This window comes from Juglans regia, chromosome 16 (assembly GCF_001411555.2).
Source record: "Juglans regia cultivar Chandler chromosome 16, Walnut 2.0, whole genome shotgun sequence".
NCBI classification, from domain to species: Eukaryota; Viridiplantae; Streptophyta; class Magnoliopsida; order Fagales; family Juglandaceae; genus Juglans; species Juglans regia.
The window spans coordinates 28,167,863-28,183,166 of record NC_049916.1 but is presented as its reverse complement, the minus strand read 5'-3'; the positions used below and the strand labels follow the sequence as shown (position 1 = coordinate 28,183,166).

The window sequence follows — 15,304 nt, the reverse complement described above, 5'->3', positions numbered from 1 at the left end:
GTAGTGGTTGTATTGCCAATTAAAACGACCTGTCATATATAGAAGAAAAAAATAATAATAATTTGAGAGAAAAAATGTACTTTGCCTCATGAAAATAATTTTCGTTTTTAATTTATACTGTTTCATTAAATGGATGCCTTACATGTCAGTATCAATGCATAATTTGATACACAAATTCACTTGCAAGAAGACTTTTCTTTATAAATTAATCTTTTTTAACTAATGATCTCCTAATACATGAATGATCAGGTTAGGAATGACTGGTTTTTACAGTTCGATTATAGGGAAAAAAAATTTTGTTGCTCACAATTTGGCAAAAGCTGTCTTAGACTTAGCTTTCGTTTGGTTACTAAACATCTCTCAACTCATCTCAACTCATCATTACAACTTTTTCAAATCCTAACATAAAATATAATAAACAATTCAACTTTTTCAAATCCTAAAATAATAATAATATTAAAAAATAATATTCTAACAATATTTTATCATCTCAACTCAACTCAACTCAACTCACTTCAACATCCAAACTCAACCTTAGAGCACTCTCAATGGATTTTGTAAAATCTATTTTTATGTAAAATTTGAAAAAAGTAGTTTAAAACTACCTCCAACTGATCATTTATTTTCAAATGTATTTTACATTTTGCTACAATGTTCAGTTAAATATAGTGTGAACTGTTCACACATTTAAAAATATTTTATTCATTTATTCTCTTTTCATTTATTTTATCTCTCACAATAGTTTCTCTCTCTTTGTACTTTTTTTCTAATAAACTATTAAATAATATAACATAAAGAAAAAATAGATAAGTTGATGTATGGTATATTGTAAAAGTTAGTATGTAAAATAGAAAAAGTAAATTTTGATGATGTATTTTAAAAGATAAGATACATAAACTATTGAGAGTGTTCTTAGTTAAGGAAAAAGTATGGATAAAAGAAGTTCCAGATTTCATTGTTAATGGTCTGAAAAATGATAGAAAATGTATACAAGAAGTTCATATATGAAATACAGAGGTATCTTTAAAAAAAAAAAAAAAAAAAAAAAAAAAAGCTCAACATATATTGTCAAGCTTTCTACCCTGGTGAGGTTTGCATACTGATTGAGTGCCCTCCAGCCAAGGGCACCTGATCTATTTTCATTCAGATTATCAAATTGATAACACGTGGCTATTTTGAGACCACCTCTGTTGACGACCCCCCTCCCCTTAAACCATTTAGACAATGCCACGTGGAAATTGTTGAATTTATGATCCTCGCTCAATATTGACCAAAACAATACATCATGTCCTTTGGGCTTAGACAAGATTCAGTACTTCGTGCTCTTAAAATTACAATATTAGATATCATAGATAACTGGGGAAAAAAATCTTTCCCATTCAAATTCTCTCTCTCTCTCTCTCTCTCTCTCTCTCTCTAACTCTGATCTCTCTGTTTATTGCACTAGTCAAAGTCAAGTTACCAGATAATTGGTAACATGAGGAATAAGATAGATTAGATAGAAACCCCGTTACATATGAAACAGAAGGCTTTTGGGTGGGATTAGGCCTCATGTGAAAGCAAGGCATCTTGTTTGGGACTGCTGGGTTGTTTCCAAAATATGGCTGGGAGTCCATTCATGGGAATAGGGAATGGGCCATACTGAATCCCACTTTGAGATCCCACCACCTCCCACCTGCAAACATTAATAACCCCATCAAACATCAACATATATAGGACCTTTTCTCTAATCATTTCACAAATATATATACAAAAAAGATTTTTATTTTCATTTCTGGGTACCTGAACCTGGTTACTAGATGGTGGATCAAAACGAACATCTCTAGCTTGGCAAGCTCATTGCCGGGACAAGCGTGCTCTCCGTTGCCAAATGGCATGAAAGTATGGGGTTTTGGAGCAACCTGCAGCCACATGTATATAAACAAAATAGTTAAAGGTTGTCTGGACACATAATTGTTCTTAGATATTCTCAAATTATTTACTATTATTTTCTTATTATTTCACTATTATTCACCTATATTTATCCAAACATCCCTGAAAAGGGAGAGTTTAATTAAATGGAAACTTGTCCTGATCTCCTAGTATTTGACTAAACACCAACTGATCTTCTGTTTGTGACCCCACATACCTCAAATCTAGAGGCATCAAACTTATGAGGATCTGGGAAATATTCTGGGTTGTGATGAATATTCCTGAACAGTGGCAGTACTTTCCAACCCTTTGGTATGAGATATCCTGATCAGAATATTAAAAGGAAACTAGTAAGAAACAAAAGCCTCGCAAACTTGAATATTGCTCAAGCCTCAAGATAGAGAATCTACTAGTTTGAATCCTTACCCTTGTACTCTACATCAACCACCGCTTCCCTAAAGGTAAATGATACGATGCTTGCCATCCTCAAGCTCTCTTGGATAACCTGAAAGTAATAAGAATATCCAGCTGTATATTTAGAAGTCCCACTTTATTGAAATTGTTATCTAGACTAGTACTGCTAGTAAAATAGCACATACCCTATATGTAAGTGGCATACTCCTAGTCTGAGCCCATGTCAAGGGCCTCTTCCCTCCATCATTCTCTCCATATATTGCATTTTGCTCGGCCTGCAGTAACATACAAGCAATTACTACGTCCTTGTCCACAAACATGAAGATTTACTACTCGAAAGTTTCTGGAACCTTAAGGTAATTATATATTCTTACCTTTACAGCTTCGAGAAGTTCCTGGTCATCATGGAGGTACTTGAGAATCCATGTTAGGATACTAGCTGTTGTGTCCTGAGCTGCAAACAACACTCCGATGATATTATCAGCGATTTGATCCCTAGTTAAACTTTGCCCCTTTTGATCTTTGAAGTTCATCAAATAACCCAAGAGATCCTTCTCCAGCAGTTTTTTCTCCTCTCTTTCACAAATTATCTTGCTTACAATCTGACTAAGCCTTTTCCTTGCCTTCAAGATTTCATTGAGTAGGGAAGAGGAAGAGGGTAAAAAAAAAGGATCAGATTATTAAGAGCGCTCCAGTAAGAGGTTGTCAGGGATTTACAGGGTGATGTTGCTTAATTACCGAGAGTGCTTTCGCATATGCAGTACCAGGCATTTTTGTTGGAAAAGAATTGTAGCCCTTATCAACTATGCAGTAGTTCTCCCCCAACTTTTCTCTATATTTGCCTTCTAACTGACCAAAGATAGAAAGAATGCCGACATCGAAAGAGAACTGCATGCGAAGGATCAAGGAGATCAATATATTAGGAAAACATGATCCAAAAATAATGGCCACCCATTAACGATGAATCATTATAAAAAAATAAAAAAATCTCCAAGGACCACCATTATGAAACGTTAGGAATAAAACAATAAAAAACAACAACTTCGTCAGTTTCCCAAGAAAAAGTGTCCACAACCTCAAGGTAGATAAGCTAAAGCCACCCGGCCATAGAATCAAATTAGAAACATGTTTGATAAATATGATTAGTACTATCTATAAATTGTCGCGCCAAACCAACCTTCTTCAGCTCGTGAAACGTATTAATGATCACTTGCCCCCCTGCCCACGACTCCAAGGCAGAAATGGCTATGACTTCGATATCAGGAACTAGTTTCCGGATTGTCTCGGGGGATAAAGAACTTTGAACCAACTTCCTAAGGTGAGCGTGGTAGTTTCCTTGGTGAAAGAAGAGTGCGGAAGGGCCAATCATCCTCTCTTTGCTTTTGGGGTACGTGGGCTTGAACAAATGAGCATGAGTCACTAGCACAAATCGCGCCGCCTCAGGGCTAGCCAGCATGACGCTAGGACAGCCAAGTATGTGGGTTTTGAATATTTCTCCATATCTAAAACATGACCGAAAAAAGAAGATCAGCACCATCAAGTTGAAGACCATGCATGCAAAAGGAAAGATTTAAAGAAGAAATTAAGAATAACATCAAGCACAGATTTTAAGAACCTGTTTTGCTTCTTAGCAAAGAATATGTTTGGGTCTTGAGAGTAGAGTTGGAGGGTATCTCCTATGTAAGGCCACCCCATTGAACCAGGAGGAAGTTCAGATATGCTCCCAGTTTTCTTCTTTTTTTTCCTCATTAAGGGATACGAGGAAAGAGTTGTGAGAAAGAGAAATATGTATATCAGAATTGAAATAGTAGTGTCCATTCGAACGTAGCGCCTCTCTCTGATCTCTCTCTGAATTCTAGCCTATTGCTGTAGTGGTGTTCTTTTTTCAGAGTGAAAGAAGTGCATGTATATGGTGTATTATGCTGCTGGTATCAAACCACTCATGAGAAGTGATGGGAGGTGCCTTGGGGTTTATATAATGTGATGAAGTGGTAGCTAGGGAAGAGCAGAGAGATCACAAATCTGATAACGGGGGAAGATTCGCCCACAATATATATATATATATAAAAGTGGAAATTCAACTTTAGCAGAATCAAATCTGCTAATAGAGATCAAGTTAAGAATGGAAGAATATCTGTGACTACTACAATTCTTCACGTTATGATATAGGTGAAGATCGAGATAGTTTGGATCGTGAGATAAGATGAGATGATTTTAGATAAAAGTTGAAAGTTGAATAAAATATTATTTTTTAATATTATTATTATTTTAAGATTTGAAAAAATTAAATTATTTATTATATTTTGTATAAAAAAAATTTAAAAAAATTATAATAATAAAATTAAATGAAATGAAATGAGATGAATTGAATTGAATTGAATTGAAGTGATTCTTAAATCCAGACGGAGCCACATGAAAGTGACCTAGAAATTGAGGCTTCTCTCTCTAAAAACAAATAAATAATTAAAATAAATAAATAATTTCAGGCACGAGGACGAGATAAACCATAAACGGTCAGTCCTGGGTTGGGTGCATGGAGGGAGGAGCGCTGCTTGCTCTTTCCCTCTCTCTCTCCCGTGGACTGCCCAATCCAACTAGAATCTCCCTCGCTCCCTCCCATAGTCTTTTAAACTTAATTTATTGCCTATTTTTCAGGTTTTGCTCTCATTTTTTGTTGGAAAGTACAGTTCTTCATATCTATAGCCGCTTTTCCCTCATCGAGTTACATGTCCCGTATCATCATAATTGCCTCCTCCACATCGATCTGCCAATGAACATGTTGCCGGCCTCCAGGAGTCCAGCGTTTCGATCCACTGGCACGTAGCTCCGTACGGCCCCTCCGTTGGCACGTTTTTAGCTATCTCTGTCAATCATTTTTTTGTGCTCGATCCTTATTTGCATTTTTCTTGTCGTTATTTTATTTCATAGTTTTAGCAAGTTTTTTTTGTTTTTGTTTTTTTATGTCATGTATTAAAGTTAAATTCATTGCTGCTGTCCTCCAACAGTCACATCTCCACCGTCTAGTTAGCAGTTATCTTTTCACTTTCCGCTTGATCAAATGATAGAGATACAATTTTTTTATAATTATTTATATAATTATATTTTAAATCATGAATATTTTTATAAAATAATATCACTTTATATAAATATACACATTTTATATAATAATTATATAAAAAATTATACGTTCATCATTACTCATTTTCGCTAACATGTTAGTGTTATCACCTTTTACTGTAAAATGACTTTTGCCTATTTATCATTTTTAAAAGAAAAATGTTATTTATTATCTTAATAGCACACAAATATATGATCTGTTATTTTTATTTTGTTATTTAAATAAATATATTTATACTATATGTGTTTAAATAAAAGAATGTAAATATGTGTTTAAATAAAAGAATAAAATAAATAAATTATATATTAATGTGTAGTATAAGAGATGAATAAAATATATAATTAATAGAAATTTTAAACACCTTATTGTGGGTCAACACCTACTACGGTAGTAGGTTATATGTTTCCTAGATTAATATAATATTCATCATAAATAGAGAGGAAAACAATTTTTTTTTTTCATCTTACAGTAGTTACATATTTACTTGTGATCTCTTTGGCTTCACGTGATCAGTACTTACCTCTTTTATCATTTTATTATTATTTTTTCAATAAATAAAAAAGACTATACAATTTTATTATAGCTATTTACTTTCGTTACTTACTCTTTTACGTTATAAGAAATTTTAGTTTTAAGGATGAAAATCACTCATAAAAGTAATTATTAGAGACAAAATTCAAAAAATTGATGACTTTATAAAAGCGTTTGAACCAAATCTTCTGAGGTAAATGAGGTCGTCTCAAAATGTCAAAATCGTTCGAACGGTAAAAAATACGTTCAAACTTAGAATTGATGTTTGTTCGAATGGTTTATAATTTGTTCAAATGGTAATCTTGACATGGAAGTAATTTATTTTGGCGGAGAAAGTTCAAATCTGTTCGAACCAAAATATGTTCATTTGAACGGAAAAGATTTGGTGGGAAAAATAGGCGGGAAGGTTGCAAGCTCTTCGGACACACAATTTATGCATTCAAACGGAACATTTGGGGGAAAATTAAATTAAAATTTGCGGGAATTTTTTTGAAACCTTGTTCGAATGAAACATAAAATATTTTCAAATTTATAAATTAATTTTATGTAATTAATGTAAAAACTCTTTTGTGATTTATTTTATATTAAATAAATATTACTTATAGTGTCATTTTTTATATTATTGTGAACGGTAAGTAAAATGAAAAAAAAACATAATTAACAATAAACAAGTTAGCAAACACTAAAATTAAAAACTATACATTAATTTCATCCCAAAAAAATAATATATGGCGGGAATATAATGTTTGACTATTTGAATATTTAAATTAATTATACAAAATACAAATAGTTATGATTATCCATACAAAAAAGCACATTTAATATAAATAAAAGATATACAGTACTACTGGGCTAGATCGTGTAGCACCGCCTCGACTCCAGCAATGTGTGCCTCAATATCAGACACTCGAAACATTATCTTCAACTCAGTCTCTACTAGGGCGACCTAGGCTACATCAATGATCTCTGATGTCTCTGCGCGCATCTCTACACGCATGATATCTGCAATCTCCTCACGAGTAGCACTATGTGATGCACTCTGTGTAGATGTCTTACCATATACGCCCTGTGCACCTCCCTGAGTGTCGACCACCTCTGTAATGGGTGCAGGAATACAAAATTTGGAGTGTTCAGTGCTACGAGACAAGATTGTTGAGTTGATTGGTCCAATCGGCTCTTGAACACGCTCAAACTCATCTGGCTTGACTCATTTTGCTAAAAGGAATCATGTGATCATGACTTCAAACGACAATATATCTGTCATAATTTTTTTTTATAAGTACAAGTATTATATATATATATCAAAATGAGTAATCAAATACACTGAATAAAATAAAACTCTACATGTTGTAATATAGGTGGCCTATGATAGAATCCTAGCGAATATATATCTCGCTAAGTCAATAAGCACCCCACGAGCAACCCATAACATAAATCGTGTTTGGTCCATGCTCACCTCAGTCTTGTGCAGTCGAGGATCGATGTTGTTGGCTATTATAATGATCATGATCTTGAAAAAACTAGATAGGTCCACCAGTTTGATGCTCTTGCTCCCATCATAGGAATGAACATCTAGACCTATAACCAACTCACCAACCTCATGATCAGCGAGACCATCGATCTCATCAGGCATCACAGTATCCTCCTCCTCCGCAGTCTCTCCATCACCTGTAGGTGTGGACTGATCTTTAGGCACCATGTTAGGATATGTAGAGGGTAGTCAATAGATACCTAGAAAATCAACAACTGCATCAACTGAAAATCGTATCGAGATGTATGCTTTAGACGGAGAAAGTGTATGCCTCATCCTCCTGGCTGGCATGACCAAGTTCTCAATAGAACTCAGATACAATATTGATGTACAAAACTATCTTGTTTGTGCCTTCGTCCTTTTGATTGATAATCGGTGTCTAATCACGATCGAGAAAGACAGATGCGAGAGAATGTATCTCCCACAAAAGATCCCTAAAATCATCTATCTTCACCTGCCTCTTCAATAAAATAGTCATCTCTTGGACTTATTCGCTAGATGATTGCCCTGGCACAACCCACTTCTTTTCTCGAGAAACTTTTGGAATGACGCTAAATTGATGATATAAAATTAAGGACAATAATTACAAAATATCATAATTATAATTAGATCAAGATAATTATATCTAAAACAAAATAAAAATAAAAATGTATTGTTCGAATGCTTAATAACACGTTCGAACGATATTATAGTGTGTTCAACCAGTAATAAAATATACGTTCGAAAGCTCATAGATTGTCATTCGAACCGTATAATTGTGGTTCAAATGAAAACCATTCGTATGCCATTCGAACAACTTATACACATTCAAACGACGATTTTTGGTTCGAAGTCGTCAATGGCTGAGTCGACTCAATCATTGCCAAAATTGTAAATAATCGGTTTAAACATTTGTTTTTCCTCCCACAACAACAATGAGAGGCCGAGATGACTATAGAGCCATCCCATCCTCCATTTTGAGCCAACTACAGGATCAAAATGAGGTTTTTTTTTTTTTTTTCAAAAACCCAATTTTCAAACCATTTAAAACAAGTTTTAAGAGAAATTAATCGGTAAAAACATTGGGAGAAAGAACATACCTGTTGCGGGTTGGTGAGTGGTGGTGGACAGTGGCTTCGACGGCAGTGCTTGGCAGTTGGTGGCACTGGAGCGGTGGAGTGGCAACGAGAGTGGGTTTGGTGCATTTTAACGGCGTTGTGTCTAGACACAATCCCTAATATTTATTTTTTTTCCGTTCGAACGTCATTAATATCCTTTCGAACGCATTCATTTTATCGGTTCGAACGTTTACGAATACCATTCCAACATAGAAAAAATATTGCATAGGTTATTATTATATTTGTTATATAATATAGTATATATACTTATACTACTTATATATAATACTTATACTTAATTATTATACACTTATATTTATACTAATACTTATATATACTTATATACTACAATATATTATACTTCAAACATACAACTATATAATTATATACTACTATAGTCATAATATATTTATATAGTTATATATATTTGTTAACTTATATTATAGTTAGATACACTAATATAATATATAATATAGTTATATATATTATAACTATCATTTAATATACTTATATATAATACATACTTAGACTAATAAGAAGATATATCATTTATTTACTTATATATAGTTATACATATACTACTATATAATTATATACTACTATATATATAATATACTTACATAGTTATACTACTATATATTTAATTCCACTGTCTAGTAATATTTTTGTTACTTATACTAATTTTAATGTTTTATTTTTGTAGGAAAATATGATATCTCTTAAGAAAACTGCTGCGAATCTGACTAATGAATCATCTCATGTCAACAATGCTCGGATCATTTCTCAAGTTCTTGAATCACGTTTTGGATATTTGAGGGGCCTAGGACGTTGCATGAAATCATCATCAACATCATCATCCTCTTCTCGAGCCAAATTAAATGACGACAAAACTAAGAAATTAGAGGAAGCAAAACTTGAGATAGAACGATTGAGATCCAAAGAAAAAGAGTTGCTGATCCGATTAGATCAAGTTGCGGATTTAGAGGCGAGGTTTGAAGAGAGAATGCGGTTAAATAACCAAAAAATGTTTGAATAGTTTCAGTCAATAATGTCCCAAAATTCTATGCCACCACCGTAATCTTAGAATTTATTTTTTCGTTAATTACCTTTATATTATGATGTTTCAAAACAGTTGAAGAATTGATATTTGAATTACATTTTGTGTAGTATTAATATAGTATTTTTAATTAAATTCTGATATGTATGATTAATAACATTCGAACGGTAAATAACCAGTTCGAACGGTAAATTACCATTTATAAATCCATTCGAACAAAAATAGACCAATTTAAACAAAAACTAATTCATTCGAACGACAATTAAGAAATATGGACGTTCGAACAATAGAATATTTGTTTGAACTACATTAATATGCAAAACCTCATTCAAACGAATATAATTTTTGGAGGTACAAAGGTTCTGTTCGAACAGACATAATTTATGTTTGAACACAAATCATTTGAAAAATTTATTAGTTTGAACTCATAAAATCTGTTCGAACACTCCGTTCGTTCTAATATGATCAAATATGGTCATTAGTTCGAATAGACGTGTTGGTTCAAATGGGAAAATATTTCATTTGAATAATGTATTGAGACGAAATCGGTTCGTCTAAAAGAAAAAAGTTCCGATCGAATGGTTTCAACTGGTTCTGCCTAATTTCGTCTCTAAAAATAATTTTTTGAGACAAAATTTAATTTTTATCTTCAAAAACTTTTTGAAACAGTCTTTTCGAGACAAAAATTTTTTCATTTTCAAATACAATTCGGGACAAAATTTAGAGTTTGAGACAAATCTGTTGTCTAAAAAACCCCAATCTCTTGTAATATTATTAGCTTCTAATTAAAGTTCCTGCAGGTATGTGAATATTTAGGAAGATATATTACTTGGCTTTAACTAGTTGATGATAAGTTTTAATGTGCATCATATATGTAAATAAGATAATGGTGTGGCAGACAAATTAGTTAATTTTGGAGTTTCAGGTATTACTTTGTATTTTTCTTCTATTTTACAATTAGCTAGAAATTTGTATAGAATTTTTATTATTGATAAATTTTTCCAAATTTTGGATAGAAATAATTCTTTTGGACATTTGTTTTATTTCTGTTATAAATACTTTGGGACACACGTAAGTAGTAGTCTTTTTCTTAAAATGCAAGGTTTTTACAATAGTTTTGATTTTGAGATCTATGTAACCCCCAAAACTCTTATAAAAGGGTATTTCTCTCCTATAAAAGAGGTCTGTTAATAAAATTAAGAGTACTGTCTATCTTTTAAAAAAATAATTAATTAGCTTCTAATTCATCTGTTTAAAAAAATAATTAATTTGATGTTCATTAAGATATATATTAAAACTGTTATTTCCTCGAGAGTTAAGATTATAATTAAAAATATTCTTAATACATGATATATATAGTCAGCAAATTCATGTTCACGTGAATTGCACGACTAATTTGTATAATATATATAGTCTACTAGTATATTCACATGACAAATTGAAGAATATATATATCTAATATTTAGTAGACGAATTGATCCATATCAACTATGGCGAAAAATTAAAAAAAGAAGAAGAAGAAGAACTAACATTATTGTATCAACATGAGTCTATTTCGTCCAATGACTCCAATTTATCCCATGATCAGTACAGGACGGTGCCAACCTTACGTCCTATTTATCTCATGCACAGTACTAGTACTGTGTGCGAAGGGCATGCAACAGTATCAATCAATAATTTGTTCGTGTTCTTCATCGTCATTCACTTTGTGGGGCATTAATATCGTGTATGGACTTGCCGGCCTGACCATTAATTGCCCCTCATTTTCATGCCTCGATCGAGTCTTGACCGTCGACTGACCCTACAATTTTCTGACTTTTGGGTTGAACACGAAATTAATTTGTGAAAGGTCGAAAGAAGTTGAAATTTAGAGTAAATCCAAATTCAGAAGTTGAAATTTAGCCCAAGTACTGCAACCAAATTTGATTATTTATGGCTGAGCTGATCTCAAGCAATTAACGTGTCTAATTAAACCAGTACCAGAGAGCCTCAGAACAGTCGAGAGATCGAGAGAGAGAGATGGGCCGAGAGGAATCTAGTTTTGGCCGGCACGGCATTCTTCAGCTTGCAGAGCGAGGGGACCCAGTTGATACGGCGGTGCATTACAGCTCACGCAATCGTCAAGCGGTTTTGATTCTTTTGAACAGACACATCCCCGATATCGTAATGGCGATTGGCGAATGCTGTCTCGTTCTTATCCACCGGTCGGTGATGTTTGTACGGACATATATTTTTTTTAAAAAACTGGAATTTTCGAGAGCTTCTCGCGGGAGATAGAGGCACGACTGACGTCATTCTCCAGGAAGCGCACGTCAGATGGTACCGTCGCTATCGGAAACTCATTGGACAACACGTGTCGATACGCGGTGGTCCAGTGCCTGTAGAAGGAACTGGTAGGTGCGCGCCCGTCTCCATGTACCACAAAAAATTATAAAAAAATATAATTACACATTTATTTTTTACAATATTTTATATAATAATATTTTAAAATTTTGAATATTTTTATAGAAGATTTTATAAAAATAACATCATTTTTTTAAAATATTTTATTTTATAATATATATTATTGAATGTATTGTATGGATTGAAAATAATTTAAAAAATAGTATAAAGAAAATATTATTTACATATATAAATTTACTTACATAATCTTACATGTTGATGTATCAACTATTAAAAATGAAGAAAATTTTAAATTTTAAATTTAAATTAAAAAAATACTAATAAAATGGGGCTACGTATAATATTGTGCATACATGTAACATTACTCAAAGTGTAATTCATCATTAATTAATTAATAAGTAAATTTTTTTATACATATCTTAAATTTATCTATTTTTTTCAAATAAATGTACGAGATGCATATAAAATAATGAGCAACTAAATATATAAGCGGGACTATTGTATATAGTGAAATGGAAAATGAAAAATAATTTATTATTTTAAATGTTCTCGTAAAATACATGATCCATCGAGAGTGCTAGCTATAAGATTGAATTGATCTGCGTTCTTCTCGATCGGTACCCACATGCTTTTATAGTGCGCATTCATTTTGCTTCAGTGGAGGGAGTAGTACTCAGTTTGTTAGCAATTAGCAAAATCAATCATCTTTTATACTAATTGCTTGGCTTTTGATGGTTCAAGGCATTATTAATAGAAAAAATCTAATTATAAGCGATTTTATGTACTAATACGCGTATTCATTCAATATGATTGGTCAAAAAGTAAATTTTATTGAAAATAATACTAATTTAAATTTAGAATATGAAGATAATAATATTAATACGCAGATTAATACGTAAACTTATTTGTATATAACAAAACTCTTATTAATGAGACATTTCCGTATCCAATCCCATCCCATCGACCCAATGAGTTACAACTCGCAATAATTATATTTTGAACTTATATATATATATATATATATATTTAAAATATGCAAGTTTAATTAAAATCACTAATCAATAATGTTATAATTAATATAGTGAAATAATTAATTGATAGCTAGCTAGCTAGCGATTTTATGTTAGCAAGTACTTATATATAAGAAAGCTTTAATTTGGAGAACTCTTTTAATTCGTGTCTAGCTTGGCGATCGACTCTAAATTATTAGATACTGCCTCCCCCCTCCTCAATATGCGCATGTACCAACGAATCATATAAGATTTTGTTTTGAAATTTGAGGACAGAAACACCAGAGTCTATCATCTCAAGGGTCCTACGTAAGTACGCGGTACTCAAAGTGAATAGGAATCTTGATCATCAGATCGATAAATATACACACACACATACATATAATATGCAGCAAATTAATTTAGAGATTGGTAGGATAAAGGCAGGCCAATGCGGTACGACACTTGATGATTGATCAGCCATCGATCGCTAGCTCTTCCTTTGGATGGATGGCCTCGGCGTCACTTCTCCACGTATGTATGAATGTGACCTAACCCAGACATGTATGCAATTTGTTTCCAACACATGCAAGATGATGAGTTTTGCTATATATATATATAAATGTAGTCCAGCCTGTGCTTACGTCAGTACTGATCTTCCACTAATATATAATTAATTAGTTGATGAAGAAGGACTTAATTGGATTAATTCAAAGTTATATATCTAGAATACTCTTACTGCTGGCTATAAATGCAAGCTTATAAAAAAGCTGCAAATTAACTCAGCGTATATATGATATACCTAGCTAGCTACTGATATAAATTAGGTCTTGAAATCATGTAAAGCTAGTTAGCAAAGAAGAAAAAGAAGAGGTCGGTCGTGAGTAATTATAATTGAAAAAAAGGCATATATCGACAAGATGATGATCCAAAATTCAAAGTAATTTAGGTATATATAGCACGCACGCCTCTTCTTGTGGTCACGTTCTGAGAACTAGAGAAATTCTTGCCAACATTTCGTACGTGTCTCATCACTATTAGTACGTACTGTTCAAAGCCAAGCTGACAAGAGTACTGGCTTTCAGTAGTACTGTTGCATTCGTCTATATATCCCTTTTTAGTTGGTTACATTTGCATGCATGGCAGCTTGGAGACGCTCAGATCATTAGCATGCATGTCTATCGCCTTGATCATATATAAGCATATTATATATATTATATATATATATGGATAAGTTTACTGTGGAATATTTGCTGCATGCGTCGGATAAGATCATGAAAGCAAGATTTCAATAATTTCAATACTGCATCAAGGCAGCCATGCATGCATATATATATAGTATGGTGGTATGATTTTGACTTATCTTCGGCCAAGTTCTCTGTTACAAATATAAAAAACTGCCCCACAATTAATAATGGATGGCACTTAAAAGTAGTCAGAGCAATTCTCAAAAGCCAAAACTCTTGCAAGAACCCTGAAGAATCTTAAAAGGCCAGCATCGAAGATCTATTGCAAATTAGACCGACCTACTATATATATCCACCACAAGGCCGGAATCAGACTTGCCTACATTGCATTTGCTCGCCTCGCAAAACATGATTTGACCTTCAAACTCATGATCTTATAAGGGTCCAAAGTGGGATTGTTTGCTTCAGTGAGGCCAAATGTGGCAGAGGTTTCTGTGAAAGGGGGAAAAGAAGATATGGGGATCAAAATCCACAGGACCTTCTGGAATTATCCCAGGAAACAAACAGAAAAGGATATCCTTCCAATTAATTCCATATACCCAGAACGATTCGCCATATCCACCTAAATTAGCCAAACAAATCTGCTGTAAAAGCTGACCTCAGCCTAGCCTTTGGCCGGGGGCCTTCTAAGTATTGATCATTCTATATTTGGAACATACGGCGGATAGTGATCCATCCTATTTCTAAATGCCTAACCCACTCAATGCTCCCTATGATGTTGACCATGATGCGTGTGTGTGTGTGATACAGAGACAGCCTGAGAGGTACACCACGCGCGATTCTTGTGAATGTGGAATAAAGTTCCTGCTATAGAGGAACAAGTGCCCCAATGAAATGAAGGTGGTGCTGGCTGCAGTGTAAGCATTCCATCCAGTCAAATCTTTCTCTTCTACAGCCATCATATAGAGATAAATATAGATCGATTAATCATACGAATTAGCTAGTGATCACCTTTAATAAAGACAGCACCATGGCCGAAAAAGGCGTAAATGAATTGAAGTTGCTC

The 15,304-nt window shown here is 33.2% G+C and overlaps 1 protein-coding gene across 1 annotated transcript; it reads right to left on the bottom strand.

Moving 5' to 3' along the window:
• Nucleotides 1–1,298: 1,298 nt before the first annotated feature.
• LOC108982942 (abscisic acid 8'-hydroxylase 4-like) lies at nt 1,299–4,330 on the bottom strand. The gene is made up of 9 exons (XM_035686318.1): nt 3,941–4,330; nt 3,503–3,827; nt 3,064–3,213; nt 2,700–2,948; nt 2,511–2,600; nt 2,338–2,416; nt 2,129–2,235; nt 1,783–1,901; nt 1,299–1,675 (listed from the first exon to the last, which is right to left on the bottom strand). Exons 1-9 carry the CDS (start codon nt 4,141–4,143, stop codon nt 1,543–1,545), a joined length of 1,455 nt encoding a protein of 484 aa, XP_035542211.1. The 5' UTR covers nt 4,144–4,330; the 3' UTR covers nt 1,299–1,542.
• Between the last annotated feature and the right edge of the window lie 10,974 nt (nt 4,331–15,304).

Coding starts and splice junctions, on each gene's coding strand:
- LOC108982942 (XM_035686318.1), bottom strand. CDS start 4,143: ATGGACACTACTATTTCAATTCTGATATACATATTTCTCTTTCTCACA. Junction 2,949..3,063: donor CATATGCGAAAGCACTCTCG/GTAATTAAGCAA, acceptor GAAATCTTGAAG/GCAAGGAAAAGGCTTAGTCA. Junction 1,902..2,128: donor TTGATGCCTCTAGATTTGAG/GTATGTGGGGTC, acceptor ATGTGGCTGCAG/GTTGCTCCAAAACCCCATAC.